The 20930-nt window shown below is 42.4% G+C and overlaps 1 protein-coding gene across 1 annotated transcript in view; it reads right to left on the bottom strand.

Moving 5' to 3' along the window:
• Positions 1 to 20930, bottom strand: part of TTLL11 (tubulin tyrosine ligase-like family, member 11) — a 395726-nt gene that overhangs the window by 26949 nt on the left and 347847 nt on the right. Inside the window, exon 8 of the mRNA XM_006890745.1 lies at positions 10779 to 10885. Within this exon, the coding sequence (XP_006890807.1) occupies positions 10779 to 10885 (107 nt within the window). The remainder of the gene's footprint in view (positions 1 to 10778; positions 10886 to 20930) is intronic.

Here is a 20930-nt window from a genome sequence, read left to right as displayed (position 1 = left end):
AGTGCTGTCTTCAACACTGTCAAAGAGTAGTGCTGGAAGCTGTCAGAATAGATGAGGAGGGGGACCTGGAATAGTTTGAGGGCAGAGGAGAGCTCTGGATGAGAGGGCCTGGGTAATGGTGTAGGAGAGAAGGGGGTGTGAGAGAAAGGAAGGAACTCCAAAAATGGCGGACCACTCTGACCAGAATGAGTAGCGTAGGACCAGTACTGTGAATGCTGGCTGCAGAGGAGGAAGATGGTCCAATCTATGAGACCCTCAGTCTCTCAGATGCTGGAGTCACTGAACCAGTGACTGGAGGCAGTTGATAGTTGTCTCTGAGTGAGGAGGAGATGTAATCTGCCAAAATCAAGCCAAGGCAGAACCACCAGTGAGGGGAGATGCTGTGAAAGAGAGAAACTCTGATAGGTGCAGAGGAGCCAATTCCAGAAGCCTGTGCTCCGTGTGAGCACTGCATCTCCTGCTGTGAAGTCCTGGGCGTGCCATCTCCAGCCTTACTACCTCTCCCTTCCCCTGAGGTGGATGTGTGTTTCTTTTCCCAATTCTGGGTTGAACTGTCTCCCCACAGAAGACATGTTCTCATTATACCCCCTGCTCTTGTAAATGTGACCTTATTTGGAAATAGGGCCCTTGTAGACAGAATCAAGTTAACATGAGGTCATGCTGGAAATATGAGAAGGGCAATTTGGACATACAGACACAGGAGAGAAGGCCCTGTGAAGACAAAAGCAGAGAATGGAGTGACATGTCTTCAAAGCAACAAACTCCAAGGATGACCAGAGGAGGCAAGAAAGAATCCTTCTCTAGAGATGTTGAGGGAAGTGTGGATCCTCTAACACTTTGATTTCAGATCTCTAGCCTCCACAAAGTGAGAGATTAAGTCACCTCCTTTATGATAATTTGTTAGGAAAATCTTAGGAAACCAATACACCAGTCAAACAACGGTGTAAAACAACGGCTGGGAGAGTGGAATGAAGGTGGGGCAGCGTGGCAGGAGGCTGCTTATAGTAACAATACCCCAGAGGCCTGGGAGGCGGTCTTGGAAGGCAAAGGGAGAAAGACCTGGCCCTTTGTCAAAAAGAACAGAGTGTGGGTCAGTTGAGGCAGTGCCCCACCCCTTGAGGCAGGCACTTCGGCCTGTTTCCCTCCACTTGCAGAGGACCTGGTGTGACTGGTGCTCTGGACACATTTGCTGAGCTGAGAAATGAGTCCACTGAGAGCAATGTGATAAAAACAGCTTCAGTTCTTATTCAGCATGAATTTCCTTCAGGGCAGACCTTCCCTGAGTGTTTTCCAGGCACCGCTTCATTTCATCCTATCAAGGTTTGTATGAGGTGGCCACTATTATTATCTCCACTTTATAGATGAAGAGCATGAGGCTGAAAGGAAGTTATGCAACTTTCTAGAGGTCATTCATACAGCTAACAAGCTCTCGATCTGAATCCAAGTTAGTATGATACCAGAGCCCAAGCTTTTTGTTGTTGTTAGTTGTCTAGTCAGCTCTGACTTACTGCAAACTTATGCATAACAAAAGGAACACTGCCCACTTTTGCACCATCATCCTGATCATTGGTATGTATGAGTTCATTACTAAGACTTTAGTGAGTTCATTACTAAGACTGTAGTGTCAATCCATCTCATTGAAGGGTTCTCTTATCTACCAAACATTAGCCACTCAGTTATACTGCCAGTTAAACCAAGGCAGTCCTAGGATGGGGGGGCACATAACTCAGAAGTTCACTAAACAGAAGAAGGGAGGATTCTTTTTCTGGTCGAAGGGACTGCAGCATATTTCAAACATCAGATTACAGCATTAGATAGCTAGTTTATAAGCAAAGATGGGTGTATGTGCCCATTCATATGCGTGAAAAGGAAGAGTGGGGAAGATTGCTCAGTCCATTCTTGCTTGTTTGGTTTCTCCTGGTTACTAGGGAAGACTTCCCCTCCCCCCCTTTTTTATTTTAAATTGATTTTAATGAAAGTTTACAGAGACTTTGGATTTCCATTCATTCATTGTTGCACTTTTCTTCCCGCCCACACCTCCCCCCAATTCACTTTTCTCTTTGAAAAGTAAAAGAAAAAAATTCTTTTATTGTTATTCAATCCCTCCCCCCTAGTCCACGCCACTAAACTACCCTCATTCTGGACTTCTGTCATAACAATAATATCTAATCATATATCCCTTTTAAACAGTTCTCTCCCTCATTTGCCTCAATGCAGAATACATTATTTATCCCTCTTTCTCTGTCTCCCCCAACTCCTTTCTCAGTCCTCTTTTATAACAGTGGCATATTTCATTTTTAACTCCTCTCTTAAAGTCTACCTGATGGCAAAAGGAGCTCTTGAGGCTTAGTGATAAAGAATTGTGCTGCCATTCCAAAGGTACATGGTTCAAATACACCAGTTGTACAGTAGGAGAAAGATGGGCAACCAATTCCTGTGTGATTTACTGCCTGTGAAAACTCACTAGAGAGTCAGCTAAGAGTTGGTTCTGTTGTCATGGTACATAACAACCATCACCTGATGGCAACCCAGATTCATTCTTCTGTTGAGCGGATAAGATACTCAGGCTCTAAGCTAAAATATTCCCTTTGCAAGTGAAATGTTTTTCTCTCATAGCTGATGCCAGTGATTATCACCTTTTACTGCCTAATCCTGATGCTGTCCTCATCTGCAATTGTGGAGAACTGAAATTCCACTCAAGAAGGGGTTGAGAGCAAAGGCTCAATGATAAGAAGGAGTGCATGAGAGCTGTCTGCATGAAAGAACAGGCATTTCCTCCGATCATTTCTTCATTTCATTCCAGGCCATGAAAGGGCCACTTCACCCCAATTTTGCTGATAACACTCTCATTTAGATTTCTGTATTCTGCTGGAATTTCCACAATTCAAAATTAAAACTTACTGCTTACTTTTTTCTTTTAAGGAAAAGTGACAATTATATTGGCATACTGTAGAGTGTTAGATTGTGTGTTACTAAATTCTACCAAGCTCCTTGGCATTGGCATTACAACAGAGATGACAAGCTTATTTAGGGGGCCATGAGCACAGAATGCAAGATGAGGGTTCCCTGGGAAGAGAGATGCAGGGATAGACTTGTATTGGGGGAGAATCATGTGTTAGATAAAGGCTATTTTCAAGGTCATGGATTTTAGTTGATGTGGTAAATTTGTGGATGTTCATTATTTGTAATTTTGTAAATTTGGTCATTATTGAAAATAACTTACTCAAAACTAACTAAAAGCAGGCCATACATGGACAAATGATGAAAATGATTTATGGACTAAGAGTCATAAATAATTCAAATTCATGAAACTGAGAACAATTGAAAAGACAAAACAATCAAAACAAAAAGATAATTTAGGGAGATGTGTAGGTCAATTGGCATAACAATTCACAAGGACAGTGTTCTGCATCCCAGTTTAGTGTATAATGAGCGGGATCTTCAAAGCTTGTGAGCAGCCATCTAAGGTGCGACTATTAGTCATTCCCTGTCCGGAACAAAGAAGAGGAAAGAAAAGAACAGATGGAATGAAACAATTAATCCAAAGAACTAATAGATCATGTGAACCTTAACTCCAATCACCCAGAGACCAGAACTACCTGTCGCCTGGCTACCACTGCAGACCACTCTAAAAGGAATCATAGTATGACAACAATCTAGATAAGAGGTGCATTCCATGGACAATAAGGAACTCATGAATTATTATGCTAACTGGATGACTCTAGAGGACATAATGCTGAGTGAAATATCTCAGTCACAAAAGCACAACTATTGCATAGGGCCACTATTGTAAAACAGGGCTGACATTGGGGTTGAGGGAAGGCTGAGAAGAAGGAGAGGAATGATGTATACTGCATTTCAACAGATGAGGGAGAGAACTGTTTAAAAGGGCTATATGACTGGGTATTATTGTCATGATAGGAGACCAGAATGAAGGCTGCACAGTGCAGTGGACTTGGGGAGAGGGATTGTGTAGCAATGAAAGAGTTTTTCTTTTACTCATCAAGGAAAAAAGGGAATTGGTGGGGGAGGGGGTGGGCAGGGAGAAAAGTGCAACAATGAATGACTGGAAACCCTAAGTCACTGTAAACTTTCATCAAAATTAATAATAATAAAAAAAGAGGTGCATTCCAAAGGGGACTGGGGAAGGACAGGGAAGAAAATGTGTAACAATGAATGAGTAAAAAGAAAACATAAAGGGAATCATAACAAAAGATCCTGGATACAGTGGGGAAACTACTGGACAAAACTAAACCGTAAAAAAAGGCAAGCTGACTGGTTCTATACTCTCTTGGTTCAACTTTCAGTCAAACAAGAATTCTATCCAAAGGGGATCAATAACAGGGAGGCACTCATTCTTTAGAATAACCAACCACATATAAAGTCCAAAGAGCTCCATTTGCCCAAAGATAAAGCCTAGAAAACAGGAAGGGAGGTAGGATAACAAGGTTAATAGAAGCAATTTTTATTTGGAGGGACTGGTAAGAAGTATAGCCACATGGTGAATAATGCAATTAATGTTATAAAGCAAAATGTGTATGGATGATTGAAACTTATTTTTTAAATGTTCCTGCAAATCACAGTTTTGAAAACAAAATGCACCAAAGGGGAGAAAACCCCAAAGCAAAACAAACAAACAAACATCCCAAACCAAAACACAACAACAACAACACCCTATTTAAAAGTATAGTGGAAGATAATGATTTCATAGATTTTCACAGGCTTTGGGTTTTCCTTTCATTATTATTTTTAAACATCATGTTCTCTCTCCATTTCAATAGTTGAATACCTTTTTCATGTAGGTATCTTTATTTGTAAAGATCAAGGATCTAGTTAATCCCTTTGTCAGTGCAAGCCATATTTTCAGCTGCTTCATAAAATTGATGCCTTTGAATTACGGTTGGCAAAAAGTATTGAGTATCTCATGGATTGCCAAAAGAACAAACAAATATTTCTTGGAGGAACTGCAATCCAGGTAGTCACTGGAGGCAAGGATGGTGAAACTTTATAGCTCACATAGTTTAGGCATGTTGTTAGAAGGGGCTTGGAAAAAGATACCATGCTGGGAAAGGTGTAGGGTCATCAAAAGAGAGGAAGACCCCGCCCCCCCCATAAGGTGGATGGACATAGTAATGACAACAACAGGCTCGAGCACGATGGAGATTGTGAGCGTGGCACAGGATCGGGCAAGGTTCAGAGCTGTTGCTCACAGAGTTACGATGAGTCCTTGTCAACACAAAGGCACTTAACAACAACCAAGTTCTCATTAAGGTACAAGGAAGGTCTTCAGAAAAGGGGTTGGTTCATTAGCTCTTGGTATCAGTTGGGCCTGGTGTGAAGTTATGATTTTATCCAGGTGAGCTGGTGCCTCAATGTTGAATATTGAGGAAAGAGGACTTGTCAATGAGACAATCTGTACTGTAAGCTGTTGTTCTCTTACCCTCTCTGATGGTTAAGTGTCAATTTGGCGAGGTTACGATTCTCAGTGGTTTGACAAACACTATGTAATCATCTTCCATTTGGTTTCTGAAGTAAGCAGTCAATCCACTGGAAGAGGAGTTTCTCTGGGAGTGTGGCCTGCCTCTAGTATCTAAATGGATGTTCTAGCAAAGTTTGTTCTCTTTCTTGGCCCTTTGCTTTTCTTGCCTGATCTATGATTATTGGGAAGTAAGCTTGCAGAAGTTGCTAGCCTGCCTCCTCAACTGAAGCTTTCCAATTTGCCAATCTTGGCAATCCCACAAACCAGCAGAAGCCTTCAACCAATCACCCACTCTGCACATTTTGGGTTTGTCAGCCTCTGGAACCAGTGAGCTGGCAGAGGTCTTCAGTCTGTCTTCTGACCCGCGCAGATCTGGGACTTGCCAGCCTCCCCTCCAATGCGTGAGCTACTTCCTTGAAGTAAATTTCTCTCAATTTATATACACTTCACTAGTTTTGTTTTTCTAAAGAATCTAAACTAAGAGCCATGCTTTGAAGATTAAATGTATTTTGTTTTAATTTTGGTATTCATATGTTCATTAAAAATGTCACGTTGGAGAAGATGTTTTCAGCCATATACTAGGCACTTGGGGACACAGAACAATAGTGAGTGCCTTGCCTTTTTTAATCCCCAATGACAACTTGTCTTTGTTGTAACTCTGACTCTTAAATCCTCCCTGCCCCCCCCAGTCCAATTACAGCCTGTTTTTCCCCATTGCAATTGTCAACTATGTGTCACACTGAATGAATGTTGGTATGAATGAGTCACTGGGTGTAACAGAAAGAACAAGAACATGAGTACTAAAATCAGACCCTATGGGCCTCACTACAATAGTGCTTTTTTACAACCTCAGGCTTCTCATCTATCAATTGCAGATAACAAACTCATAAGATTATGCAAAAATTAACAGACCAATTCACAATGAGCATTTTTTAAAAACTTCTGTCACATAGTAATTGTTCAGTAAATTCTCTCTTTAAATTAAAAGAGTCTCTCATATTGTTGTCGAGTCAGAAGTCATAGCTGATCCTTTCGTGGGATTTCAGAGGCTGTCAATCACACAGGAGGTGATGACCCATCTTTCTCCTGTGGAACAGCTGGTGGATTTGAGCCACAACTCCCTACTCCCTAGACTCAGGGTTGTTGCTGGTAGGTGCCGTTGAGGGATTCTGTGACCAACTGCTCTAAACATGTCCTATCCTGTGCCATCTTCACAATCTCTGACACACTCAAGCTCATTGCTGCAGTCACTGCGTCAATCCACCTGGTTGAGGGTCTTCCTCTCCTTTGCCGTTGTTCTATCTCCCCAAGCATGATGTCCCCCTCCAATGAAGAACCTTTCCTAGCAACATGCCCAAAATATGCGAGGTGAAGTTTTATCATCATTGCTTCTAAGGAACCCTCTGGCTGCACCTTCTTCAAGACATATCTGTTTGCTGTTTTTGTAGTCCCCGAAATGTTCAATACTCTTCTCCAGCACCACAGTTCAAAGACATCAATTTTTTAATCTTTCTGTTTATACTTGCCATGAGGGAGGTCCACTATCCAACAACAAATTTCCTCTTTCATCATCCTATAGCTTCCTGAATAGTCTTAAGATTGCAGTTGGCTTCAGACACCGCCTCACCTTGAGGCTCTGTGGGTGCTGATTATCTTCTTCAGGAGGTTAAGAAGTGGACTCCAGCTTGTACCAGATACAAGATAACAGTGGTCCCTGAGACCTTGGTCCAAGACTGGCTCTTTTTTCCTGGTGTTAATGCCTAACCCTTAGTTCCTAAACACCTCAAGATCTGTTATTTCCTTTCTATGTGCCGTCGAGTTGCTTGGTTATTTCCTTTAAGGGAAGATAAAAACAAATTCAAGAATAAAGAAAAGGAGAGAGAAAGGTACTACCTCCTATTCAAGATCTATCACAAGAGGCTTGGGTTCTATGAGCTGAACTTTTACCTCCTAGCCTTTCCCTCTGTGCTTTTCGTCACAAGTTCTATCACCCCCCATATCCAAATGAACAAGTACTGGTTGGCAGAGCCCTGGGTAAAGAAGAGAATCATGGGCCAGACGTTCTGAGTTTAAACTTGACCTTAGCCACTCACTAGGGAGCTTTGCTGGCTTAGTGGTAAGGAGCTGAGCTGGAAACCCAAAGGTACATGGTTTCTAATCAACTAGCTGTTCCATGGGAGAAAGATAAGCAATTTTTTTTCTGTGCTATTAACTGCTTCTCAAAATTCACTAGAGGGTCAGCTATGAGTCAAGTTCTCACTTGATGGTACACAGCAACAGTCATTCACTGGGTTTTAGGCAAATCACTTTTTGCTTTTGGAACTTCAGTGTGTTCCTCGTCTGTAAAAGAGCTCTGGTGGCTTAGCGGTAAGGAGCTGTGCTACCATTCCAAAGGAGCATGGCTTGGATCCACCAGCTGCTCCATGGGAGAAAGATGGGCAATATCTTCGTGTGCAATTAAACTGCCTCTGAAAACCCACTGGAGAGTCACCTAATAGGTCGGTTCTGACTCAAGGGTACACAACACAACAATTGTGTCTTTTGGAAGGCTAGTATGAGAATTTAAAAAACCACCTGCTTGCCTTTGAGCCAGAACCAACTCATAAGTGGCCCTCTCTCTAGTGGGCTTTCCAAGGCTGTAAATGGCACAGGAAAGACAGTCCGTCTTTGCCCCACAGAGCCAGTGGTGGATTTGAATGGCCAGAGAAGCATCACCTTGGGGTTAACTATGTAACTGTCTACAGACAACACCACCAGAGCTCCCTCAGACAGAGCGTACACCCAGAAGCGACTGGAAGGCAGTGAGAATGTGCACATGGGAGATAATCACTAAATTGCCATTTTACTAACAATTGTTATTTCATACATTCAGGGACTGAGACGTGGCGAAGAGCCCAGCTCAGGATTCACTCGTCACCGTGAGCTAAAAATAAGCATTTTTTCTCCTCTCCTTCGCTTGGTCAGCAGAAAGGAGCGATGCCGGCAGACCCCACAAAACCCTACCCAAACCTCCATTGTGGATAGCCCCTATGGATTTCGCTTACAGGGAGCAATTTAAGAGGCAAACAAAACATGAAAAGCTACTCAGAATTAACAATGGGCCAGATGGCAATGCTAGTTTGAAGCAATAAAACATGATAAATAGCTTCCTGCTGTGACTCCTGATCAATTTCAATATTTAATAATTCCACTGCCACCCCCACCCCCTCATCTGGCCCCCTCCACAGGATCCTGCAGTGACTCCCTGCATTCAACTCACAGAGAAAACACTTCTTCTTTTTCTGAAGGCGTCAGCAAAAAGTGCTGAAGCTCAACTGTCACATGAACACTCTCAGTGCTCAAAATGATAATTAATCTGCCTACTTCCTCCAAAGACGCCCCTTCTCAAGCCTCTCCTGGTTTCCAGGGAGAGCTGTGATGCTGCTGACTGCAGAGCCGTGACAGAAGCACTCACCTTGTGGATTCACAGTGTGGCTATTCCTTGAGTGTCCTCTTTGAATTGAAGAAAGGGAAGTTGTAGGGGAGGTTGGTGGTCATCTCACTTCACACCAGTTAGTAGGATAAAACAATCCACTAGTGATGCGTGGCAGCTCCGTGGTAGAGCCTTACCCACTAGCCATGCTCTGTGCCTCGACAGTCTCTTCTATTCAATGGAGATAATCAGACCTACCTTGCAGGCAAATTCTAGTAAGGACTGCAAGTGTAAAGCACTTGCCTTATAGGATATGGCCACCCACTGTCAGCCAGAAGCATCATTGTTTTAAACACTGGTTTCCCTCAACAATGATGGAACACTGGTGCCTGTTGTGGCCCTGTGGTGAAGAAATTCAGCTAGACCATGACTGGGAGGCTGGATCCGACAAGGGAGAGCCCTGTTGTTGCCACCTATGGGACATCCTCAGTTACCAGGAGGGCAGAAAACGTTCAAGAAGCACCCTGTTGTCAGAACTGCCCCCAGGGTTCTCCTCAAATGATGTCCATGTATAAGAGAAGTAAGCATTGTCAATGGAGAATTTTAAAAGCATTTATATCCAACACACCAAGCTTGGAGGGCAGGTTTGTCAGTACCATTTCACAGATGAGAAGATAGAGATTAGGAGGTGTTGGTAGGATAGTGTGGTCAATCCAAATCTGGATTGCTTAACCTCTGATTTCATGTTCTGTCCCCAGAGTCACAGGAAAAAGCTCTCCCTGAGGGACTCCTCTTTTCCAAAGGAGGCAGCTGGGCAGAGGGGGCACAGGCATCAGGGTGCTGGCTCCACCCTCATTCTCTGTGTGATCTGAGTCACCTGAGCTGCAGGTTACTCGTCTATGAAATGAGAATCATCATACGCAATGCACTGGCTCCCAGGACATTTAATGAGGGAACATGCATGAAAGGGCCTCGTAATTTTGTGTGGAGCTATACAAGTGCCAGTTATGGTTACAACCACTTCTTAGAAAAACACAGTCTGTGAGGGAAAAGTTCAGAAATATATCCAGCCAGAGGTGAATTCTAGCAAAATCCTTCACTGGCCTCACAGGATGTAGAGGATCAAGAGCAAACTCTTAATGTGATATTCAAGATCTTAAGAGTTCCTGCAATCTCATATCTAGCCCTTCTCCTTTTTACTTTTGCTCCAAAATAATCTGAACTACTTGGGAGATCTAAGCTCAACACACTTTGCTAGCTCTCCATGCCTTGGCTGGGCAATGTCTTTTGCTAGAGGTGTCCACACACCTAATCACTGTCCAAACCTAATCACTTGCATATCCCACCCAACCTTTTATACCAGCGCAGCCAGCCCTTCTCCAAGTAGTGACCCTTGGCCCTTTCTCTTGATTAGGAGCTCCTCCTTTCTGGTTCATCTATAGCCTCCATCAACACATGCATCACACAATGCGAGAGTTTCCTTATTTGCCTCTCGATGAGCACCTAACTCTGACAAGACAAGAACTAAATGCTGTTCATTCCAGTGTGGTGTCGTCATTGAGCATGTGTTCAATAAATGTCTACTGAAAGAATGAATAAAAAGAATAAACAAATACCTGAGTATTCTCAGGATAAATAATGGAATCAACATCTTAAACAAAACCAAGGAATCTTCATGGTAGAATCAGTGTTTGGGCAAGTACAGCCTTGTAGGCAGACAGTGTCCCAGAATTCAAACTCAGGTCAATTCTTGGAGAGATGTCTAGAGTTGATAGGATAATCATCTTCCTCCTTACATCATGATCCTTAATCAGAAAGAACAGGAAAGGAACCACCAATCCTATCTAGGTTTCTGCAAGGACATGACAGAGGCTAGTCCTCAAGTACCTGAATCCCTCTGGTCCAGAGCCATGGAGTTCCATCTCCTTGTTATGTCAATGTAGAGAATATCCACTGCAGCCATGGACAGGCTACTGCTGCTGAGCTTGCAGTTCCTGCCGAAGACGGGAAGGAGACATGTTATTGCTAGACTGGAACCCACCCTAGTCAGTCCTTCCTCTCTTCCTTTACTTGAGCTTTGTTCCTTGCCTGAAATGCCATTCCTTCCACAGCTGAAACTAGAGGATGGTAGGAGAGAAGGCTGGAAAGGGAAGGGGAGAGTGTATCATGTGAGTTTCAGAACCCAGAGACATTTAGTTAAAAAGAGGTCAACAGTTTATACTGAATTCTATCAAGCATTCAGAGAAGAATAGATAATAATTCTACTTGAATTATGCTCGACAGAATACTCTCAAATTCATTCTGTGAAGCAAGCATGGTCCCGATAAGGAACATGGTCTTGACAAGAAACACTATTAAAAAATAATACTACATTAATATTCCTCAGGAACATCACTCATTACTGCCAAATTGTAACTGACTCATAGCTGACCCTCCAGCAGGTTTTCAGAGGCTGCAAACTGCATGGGAGATCGCCCATTTTCTCCTCAGGGAAAAAAAAATACTATTCCAACAACCTGCCTTTGGCTTTGTAGTGCAACTCCTTACCTGCTAGGCTGCCAGCGCTCCCATGTCATGAACATCAATGCAAAAATTCTCAACAAAATAGAACTCAACACCATATTTTTTAAAAAAATTTTACAATGTGATTCAAGTGGAACTCACTTTAGGTATGCAAAAGTGGTTCAACATTAGAAAACCAATCAGTATAACCCATAACATAAGTCAAACAAAGGAAAAGAACCACATGATTATATTAAATGATGCAGAAAAAGGTTTTGACAAAATTCAACATTCATCCCTGACAAAAACATTCAACAAAATAGGAGTAGATGGGAAAGTCCTCAACTTAATTAAGAATATATATACAATACCAATTATCAACATTAATCTCAATGGAGAGAGACTGAAGGAATTTCCTTTCCAAACAGAAATCAGACAAAAATGTTCTTTATTCAAGATTGTATTGGAAGTTCCATCCAAAGTAACAAGGCAAGGAAGGGAAATAAAGGCATACAAAATGGCAAGCACGAAGTAAAACTACACAAGTTTTTTAAAATTGCCTGTGCTGTCTTACAACGGAAACTCTGGGATGCAGGACAAAGTTCCAGTTGAAAATTTGTGCAACACGAAAAAGAAAAAGGAAAAGAGAAACAAAAGAAGTCAAAACTATACCTAGTTGCAGATGATATGAGTGAGTCTGTATCTATAGTTCCAAAGACTCAGTAAGAAAATGACTGGATCTAATTGGCTGATTTGCCAGTGACAGAGTACAAGAACAACATGTAAGAATTAGTCAATTCCTCAACAGTAACAAAGAGAACTCCAAAAAGGAAAGGAAAAAAACCAAACAACTCAACAACATAAACAAACCCAACAAAAGAGTCCCAATATCATTCACAAAAGGTAATCCACTCAGGAATAAATTTAACCAGAGATACAAAAGACTTATACAAAGAAAACTACAAAACACTGCTACAAGAAGTCAAAGAGGCCTACATAAATAGAAGAAATTACCACGTTCATGGATAGGAAGACTTAATATTGTAAAAATGTCAATACTACCAGAATTGAACTACAGATATAATGCATTCCTGACACAGATCTCATGATGAGTTTTCATAGAGATGGAAAATTAATCATTAACCATATATGAAGAGGGAAGAAAATATGGATATGCAAAGCAGTACTGAAGAATAAGAATGAAGAAGAGAGCTCATACTTTCCAGTCTTAAAATCTACAGCACTGCCACAGTGGTCAATAGAGGTTGGTATTGGTACAATGGCAGACATGTAAAACAATGGAACACAATTGAGTTCCAACTATGGACAAGTGATCCTTTGATAAAGAGCCAAAGTTAACCCCAAAGAAGTAAATCCATCCACCTATAGACAATAAATCTTTGATAAAGAGTTGAAATGCATTAAGCAGGAAGGAGACAGTCTCTTTGAAAAATGGTGCTGGAAGAAATTTTATATCCATTTGCAGAAAGATGAAATAAGTTCCATACCTTCCACTAAATAAAGAAGACTAACTAAAAAAGAGAGCAAAGATCTAACTTCAAAAGATAAAAATACATAGACCATTAAAGGAAAAAATTGGGGCAAACTTGGGAGTTTTAATGTATGGAATAAACAGATTATCAGTCATAATAAAATGTGCATGTGGCAGAAGACAAATTAGATGACTGGAACCTTTCAAAATGTAAATCCTTACAAGCATCAAAAGACTTACCCAAAAGAATAAAACAAAAATCTACAGATTGGGAAGAAATATTTGGAAATTATATTTCTGACAAGAGAGTAATCTCTAAAATTTATGGAAAACTTAACAGGTCAACAACAAAAAAGACAAACAACCCAATTAAAATAATAGGCAGAAGACATGAAAAGACACTTCACCAAAGACATTCAGATGGTCAACACACACATGAGGAAATTCTCCAAATCATTAAGTAGTGAGAGATGAAAACCAAAGCAAGACATCTATCATCTTATCTCAACAACAAAAGCAACAGCTCATTAAGATAGAAAAAAAAGAGAAAAAAAAAAGCTGGTGAGCATGTGGAGAGGTGGGCACAGCTAAAACAGTATAACCACTACAGAAGCAGTATGGTGCTTCCTTACAAAGTTGGATATAAAATGCCATTTGATTCGGCAATTCCACTACTGTTGTTGTTGTTGTTAGGTGCTGTGAAGTATGACTCACAGTGGTTCTATGAACAACAGTTTTGAACTTTGCCCTATCCTGTGCCATCCTCACAAACTCTGCTATGCTTGAGCCCACTGTGAGAGGCACTGTGCCATTCCACCTTCTGGAGGGTCTTCCTCTCTTGCTCACTCTCTCTGTACTAAAGCATGATGACCAAGGACTAACCTCTCCTAAGAACATGCCCAAAGTTTGTGAGGCAAAGCTTCACCATCCTCACCCTCAAGAAGCACTTGTGTTGCATTTTTGCCAAGACATACTTGTTTGTCCTTTTGGCAGTCCATGGGATAGTCAGTACTCTTCTCCAATACCTCTGTGGGAGAAGGATGGACAATCTACTCCCGTGCAATTTACTGGAGAGTCAGCTACGGGTCAATTCCGACTTGACAGTACTCAACAACAACTTCTCCAACACCACAACTCAAAGGCATCAATTTTCTGTCATCCTCATTCATGGTCCAACTTTTAGCTGTATAGCAAGTAATTGAGAAGGCCATGACTTGAATCAGGTACACTTTAGTCTTTAAAGAAATATCATTGCTCCTTAGAACATTGGAGAAGTCCCTGACAGCAGATTTTCCCAGTGTAACATGCCTTCTAATCTCCGGACTGCTGGTGTCAAAAGTGTTGATTTCATATTCAAGAAAGATGACATCATTGACAACGTCAATCTTTCCTCCATCTATCATTATGTTGCCTGTTGGCCCAGTGGTTAGGTTTGTTGTTTTCAATATGGAGTACATATTGAAGGGTGCAGCCCTTGATTTTCTGCAGCTGCTGTCAGGTTAGAACCAACTCATAGCTCATTTTCCATTGGATTTCTTAGGCTATAAATAAATCTCACAGGAGGAGATTGTCCATCTTTCTCCCTCAGAGTTGCTGGTGTATTTGAACTGCCAGAGAGGGTTAGCAGTGCAGCTCCTTACAGACTACACCACCAGAGCCCTCCCCTATGTATAAATATACAAGCTGGGAGCCCCATTGTAGCATTATTTATAATAGCAAATTTATAGTAATAATAACACAAGTCTCTATCAGCACATGAAAGGATGGATAAACAAACTATAGTATGGATATACAAGGGAATACTATGCAACAGTAAAGAATAAAGAAGACTATGTGAAATACTGCACAACATGGATGAATCTGGAGGACAATATGCTGAGTGAAACAAGTATGATCCTACTATTGTAAAAAGCTAAGGAAAATTTTACACACAGAAAGAAATATTCTTTGATAGTTAGCAGGGTTGAGGAGAATGGGGAGGGGAGAAAAAATCTCAGTAAATAAATAATAGACACATGTAATGCTGGGTAAAAGGAATGACAGTATTTAATAATAGGATGATGAGCACAAGCTAAAGAAAAGCAAAATAGAAGGGTGCACATGAGGTACATTTAACCAAGGTGAACATTCTGTCTCTGACACTCCCATCCCGATTATCCCAGTCACTGAATCAATCCACCTCATAGAGGGCCTTCCCCTCCTGTGCTGTCCCTCCACCCTCCCAAGCATGATGTCCTTCTCCAAGGACCGGTCTCTCCTCACAACATGTCCAAAGTATGTTAGACGGAGCCTCAGAATCCTTGCCTCCAAGGAGCCACCCGGTTTAACCCTTTCCAGGACAAATTTGTTTGTTTTCCTAGCAGTTCATGGTATTCTCAATACTCTTCTCCAGCACCACAGCTCAAAGGCATCAATTCTCCTTCTATCCTCCTTGGTCATTGTCCAACTCTCTGATGCATAACAAGTGATTGTGAAGACCATGGCCTATAGCAAATGCACCTTAGTCTCCAGAGTGACACCATTGCTCTTCAGTACTTTGGAGAGGTCCCTAACAGCAGACTTTCCCATGGCAATGCGCCTTTTAATTTCCTGGCTACTGGTGCCAAGAGTGTTGACTGTGGAGCCAAGCAAACTAAAGCTGTGAACAATCTCAATCTCTTCACCATCCATCCTGATGCTGCCAATTGGTCCAGTGAACACTATTACATACAAATTCTGCATTATCAGTAACAATAAACATTTTTCTACAAGTGGATACATAGGAAGACAAACAGATATGGGCAGGTGAAAGAGACTACACTCATGACCATATACAATTTGACTGATGATATTTCCACACTTACTTTTGTATGTATTGTAAATATGTCTATGTATAGAACAGAGCCAGATATGTCTTGGAGAGAATGCAGCCAGAATGCTCTTTGGGGGCAACACTGGGCATGTTTTCAGAAGGGGTTATTCCATGGAGAAGGACATGAAGCTGTGAAGGTTGGAGGGTCAGTGAAGGAGAGCAAGGCCCTCAGCCAGGTAGAATGACACAGTGACTGCCGCAATGGGCTCTTGTATGTCAAGAAGTATGTGCATGACACAGGCTAGAACAGGGTTCAGATCTTTTGTTCATAGGGTCACTATAAGTTATATTTGACTCAACGGCATCGAACAACAACAGAATAGAGCTAACTGGGGCAAAGTTACTTAAACTTTTTTCATTTATGTTAAAAAGTTTTATTTCATTTAAGTTAAACTTTTTTAATATTTATGTCCAAATATGAGTTGCTGGTCCTAGGGTCTCAGGATCTTAGTCTCTAAAGACATCAAGGTCAATTGGCATAATAATCTATCAAGACAAACTTTGGTGAGTAGCAACTTGGGTCTTAAAGGCTTGCATGTAGCCATCTATGGTGCAATTATTGGTCTCTCCCTGTCCAGAACAAAGAAGAGGGAAGAAAGGTAAAGACACATAGAAACAACTAGTCCAGAGAACTAACAGACCATGCAAACCTCAACCTCCACAACTCTGAGATCAGTAGAACTAGATGGTGACCAACTACCACTGTTGACTACTTTAAAGGGGATCACAGTAGAAGATTTTGGACAGAATGGGTGATAAATGTGGAACAGAGCTCAAGAACATAAAATGATGAGACTTAGTGCTCTGATAGAGACCAGCAGAATCCCCATTAGCATGGCCCTTAGTCAAACACCTGAGGTTCAACCTCCAGCGAAACAACAGACAGTGCTAAGGGAGTTCTGGAGGCCTCGTGGGGAAGGAATTGCTCTGCCGAATCCACCAGCTGCTCCACAGGAGGAAGATGAGAAATCTCCTCACACACAATTACAGCCTCTGAAAATCCACTGAAGGGTCAGCTGCTTGAGTCAGAACCAATGTGGTTGAATCAGAACTAATTTGGTTCTGACGTTCTGATTCAACCACAATCAGCTGAGCTGAGCTGGTGAGGGGAACAATAACTCCAGGGGGTACTAGCTCCTTAGAACCAAGTAAGATCCTAAGGACGGCATTTTCTCAGGAACAAAGCTCAGAAGGCAGGGAAGGATAGAAAAGAAGGATTAATGGAAACAGAATCATAGGGAAGAAGATGTGAGTTATGATGTGAGTATTGTCATTAATTGCTATTGTTATAGCTGTGTGCCACCAAGTTGGAATCAAACCATAGCTGACCCTCCAGTGGGTTTTCAGAGGCAGTTAATTGCACAGGAGGAGATTGCCCATCCTTCTCCCGCAGAGCAGCTGGTGGTCTCGAACTGTGTGCCTTCAGTATTACAGCAGAGCTTCTTGTCACTAGGCCACCAGAACTCCTTGCTTTCACTGGAATATTAATTTTTACTTTCTCAAAAACGGTCTAATGAATTGGAAATAACATTAAGTTAGCCAGGCCTGAGTTGAATTCTGGCTTTGCCATGTAGAAGCTACGCGGCTCTGCTTAAGCTATTTCACCTTCCTGAGTTCCCATTTCCTCATCTATAAACCGGGGACTCTTCGTTGCTCTATGTCAGCCTGTTCTTACACATCTCACTTTAGGGTCTTATTTGCTGTGACAGAGAAATGAAAATTCCACATTTCTAGAAAACAGCCTTCGCAAATGCCTTCATTCCATATTGATAGTTTCTGGGTGAAGGAGGGAAACCAGGCTGCAGTGCTGGGTTCTCCTGCCAGCGTTCAGGCAGATGATCATGTTTCTCAGGTGACACTGTGGGGACAGGCTGAAGCCATTATTCTGCGTGTGACAAATCCCCACCAGAAAAGCTCACCAGACGAAACTTGCAGTTAAATCTATAACAAAGGGCTCAAGACCTTGGCAATTTCTCCATTTTTCGGTCAATCATCTGAAGATTTTTATCTAGGCCTCAAATCAGCTGTGTTGTTGTTGTGTACCGTCGAGTCAGAACCGATCCATATCTGACCCTCCAGAGGGTTTTCAGAGGCAGTTAATCGCACAGGAGGAGACTGTCCATCCCTCACCCGTGGAGGCCCTGGTGGATCCGAATCGCACACCTTTGGGATTGCAGTACAGCTTCTTGCCACTAGGCCACAGGAGCTCCCTAAACCAGCTACATTAAGACCAAAATTCATAGAGCAGCACAGCACAGCCCCTTGTGTGGGCTGAAGCAGCAGAGTCTGGAGACCTTGGTGCTCATTTCTTAGTGGGGGAGCAGCTTTGGTAAAACGGTCTGAGGAGGGTGAGGATGGGCCTGAGCCTTGGGCAGTCTGCTTGCTTAGGTGACAGAGGCTGAAGTAATCGGCTTTTCAGTCCATTGTCAACAGTGGCACTCCCTGTCCACATCTCAGAAGGCATGTTTACAATCACCTTTGTTCTGTTTATTGCCTTTGGTTTAGAAGATATCGGGCGTCAGTCTACTATAATGAAAAGAGCATAAGTTTGGGCATCGGAGGGAAAATGACTTAAACTTTCTGTGTCTGTGTTTCCTAGTGTCTAAAACGGAGATGTGACTACCCACCCAACCTGGTCGCTGTGAACATTGGATGAAGCAGTGCATGCCAAGGGCCAGCATGGTGCCTGGCACATTGTAGGCACCTGATAATTGTTAGCCCTCTTTCCTTTATTTCTTCTAGAGCTAGAATCATCCGTAGTCCCAGAGGCTGCCTGAGACCTGCATTTTTATGAGCAACATGCTCTATTCCTGAGGAAATGAGAGAATGTGTGGGTGCAGCACTCTGGCTCTCTGTTAGCCTGGATGCAGCGCTTGGTCTGCCAGGTGTCCAGGGTCCCTGCCCTCCTGAACAAAATCATACTGAGAGCTGAGTGCCAACATGCCTGGATTTGCCTTGGACTTTTGAAAGCTAGACCTCTGAGCTAGCTGTCCATTTGAATGAACTACATTCTAAGCTTCTTTCAACTTCTTTCAAGGTGTTCACAACCATTGCTCCAACAAATGATAAAGTAGTACTTTGATTTCCCATTTGTCATCACCCCTTGTGTGAACAGCTCCCTTAGAAACCTCACAGCTACAGAGCTGACTGGCCAGCAGGATTTGGGTATTCCAGAGGCCCCTCTCCAAACCTGTACCCACCCCTAACACTGGAATTGGGGTGCTGAGGCTTTTCATATACTGGTGCGCTGCTCACTCTTTCGCTTCCTACTCCCTACCTGTCTTCCCTCCCACATTCTCCCAGGCCATCAATTCACATCCTGCTTCCTCCTGGGCTCCTGTTCCGTATTTCAATCACAAGTCACCGTGGCAGACTTCAAAGCACATCAGCACACAGTTATTGAGCGCCAGTAACAACATGTCAGTGGACGCGGAGCCTTTCACGGTGCCTGTCACCAAGATGGCTATCTCTATTGGGTCCTGCTGGGGAGGGTGCTCCAGTCTCCCCTGAGGTATTCTGACAACCTGCACTGTTAATTTCTTCATTGGGAACAGCTACAGATTTTCTCTAGTTATTATGTCTGTGTCCTGCTCCACAGGATAGGAGCTCTCGGGGTTAATGGAATATAAAAAGGGAAACCCAACTGACCATTGGCATATAGTTGTGTGTGTTTTCTTCTGACAGGTAGAAAACAGAACTGTCAAATCATAATTTACCAAAGAGAAGTCTCCATTTATCTCCTTTTCAAGATAACTCATCCTCTCTAGTAATGCCCACAAGGAGTTGGTTGCGGCATCTGATAGTGGGGCAGAAGAGCATCCGTGCTGACTGGAGCACACAGGAATCATTTGCAAGAGAATTTTTATTCTGTAAGCATTTCTAAGACACCATCTTTATGCCAAGCCCTTTCCTGCCTATTAGGTTTTTAAATCTTTGTAACTCTTCTAAGGGGGAGGTATTCTTAGTTTTATTTCAAATGAAGGGTAAACAGAGGCTCAAGAGAAGGGACATGATTTGCCCAGGATCACATAGCTGGGATTTCCAGTCTTCCCTTGGATGATAAGATGAAAAGGGGATAAATGGAGAATTATCTTTGGTAAGTTACAGTCTGACACCTATTTTCTACCTGTCAGTTCTGTCAGTTGAAAATACACACACACACACACACACACACACACACACACACACACACACACACACCCACCCTAGATATTTTTTGGAAAACTGGGAGGCAACACAGCCCAGGAATGAAAAAAAAATTCAAGAATCAAAGACATAAACTATTAGGCTAGTGACCAGTAAGGCTGGAACCTATAGAGAGCTCCTGCAGGAAGCTTTAACTATGACTAAGGAGTGAGGTAGGGCCGGGTCACACAGAGATAGTGTCTCAGTGTTTGTCCGTGTGGCCACCTTACATTCTTTTAATTAATTAATTTATTATTTTTCAAAACATATTGGGTTTTTTCACTCACACATACTTTGTTTTGTAACATTAAATACAATTGACTAATTATTATGATGACTCAGTGGGAAGGAATTGCACTGCTAACGCAAGGGTACGTGGTTCAAATCCACCAGCTGCTTCTTGGGAGAAAGATGGGCAATCAACTCCTGTTCAATTTAATATCTCTGAAAACCCACTGTAGGTCCGTTCCAACTCTATGGAGGCTTTTTATTATAATAACAATGTGACTAAGGGAGCTCTGATGACTTAGAGAGGTCTGGTAGCCTAGTGGCAAGAAGCTGTGCTGCAATGCCAAAGGCATGCGGTTCGAGGCCACCAGCTACTCCATGGGAGAAGGATGAACAGTCTCCTCCCAGGCACTTAACTACCTCTGAAAACCCTCCAGCTATGGGTCAACTCTGACTCTATGGTACACAACAACTGATGATTTAGGGGTAAGTAGTTGTGCTGCCAACCTAAAGGTATGTGGTTTAAATCAGTCAGCTGCTTTGTGGGAGAAAGGTGGGCAATCTCCTGTGCGATTTATTGGGTTGGTTCTGACTTGACGGTACATAACAATAACACTGTCATTAACTATAATGTCTCATCAGCCCCTTATTGGAATATTGCCTTTCTCTTAACTTTCCTACTTAGTGATTTTTATTTCCCTCTTCTCCCTTCTCATCCCTAGTAACCATCTAAGGATTATTCTTTTCTGTGTGTAAGCCTTTCCTTAGCTTTTTATAATAG

Source organism: Elephantulus edwardii, unplaced genomic scaffold (assembly GCF_000299155.1).
Source record: "Elephantulus edwardii isolate Elephantulus edwardi_28Jun2011 unplaced genomic scaffold, EleEdw1.0 scaffold00092, whole genome shotgun sequence".
Classification (NCBI taxonomy): Eukaryota; Metazoa; Chordata; class Mammalia; order Macroscelidea; family Macroscelididae; genus Elephantulus; species Elephantulus edwardii.
This window is presented reverse-complemented; position numbering and strand designations above follow the sequence as displayed.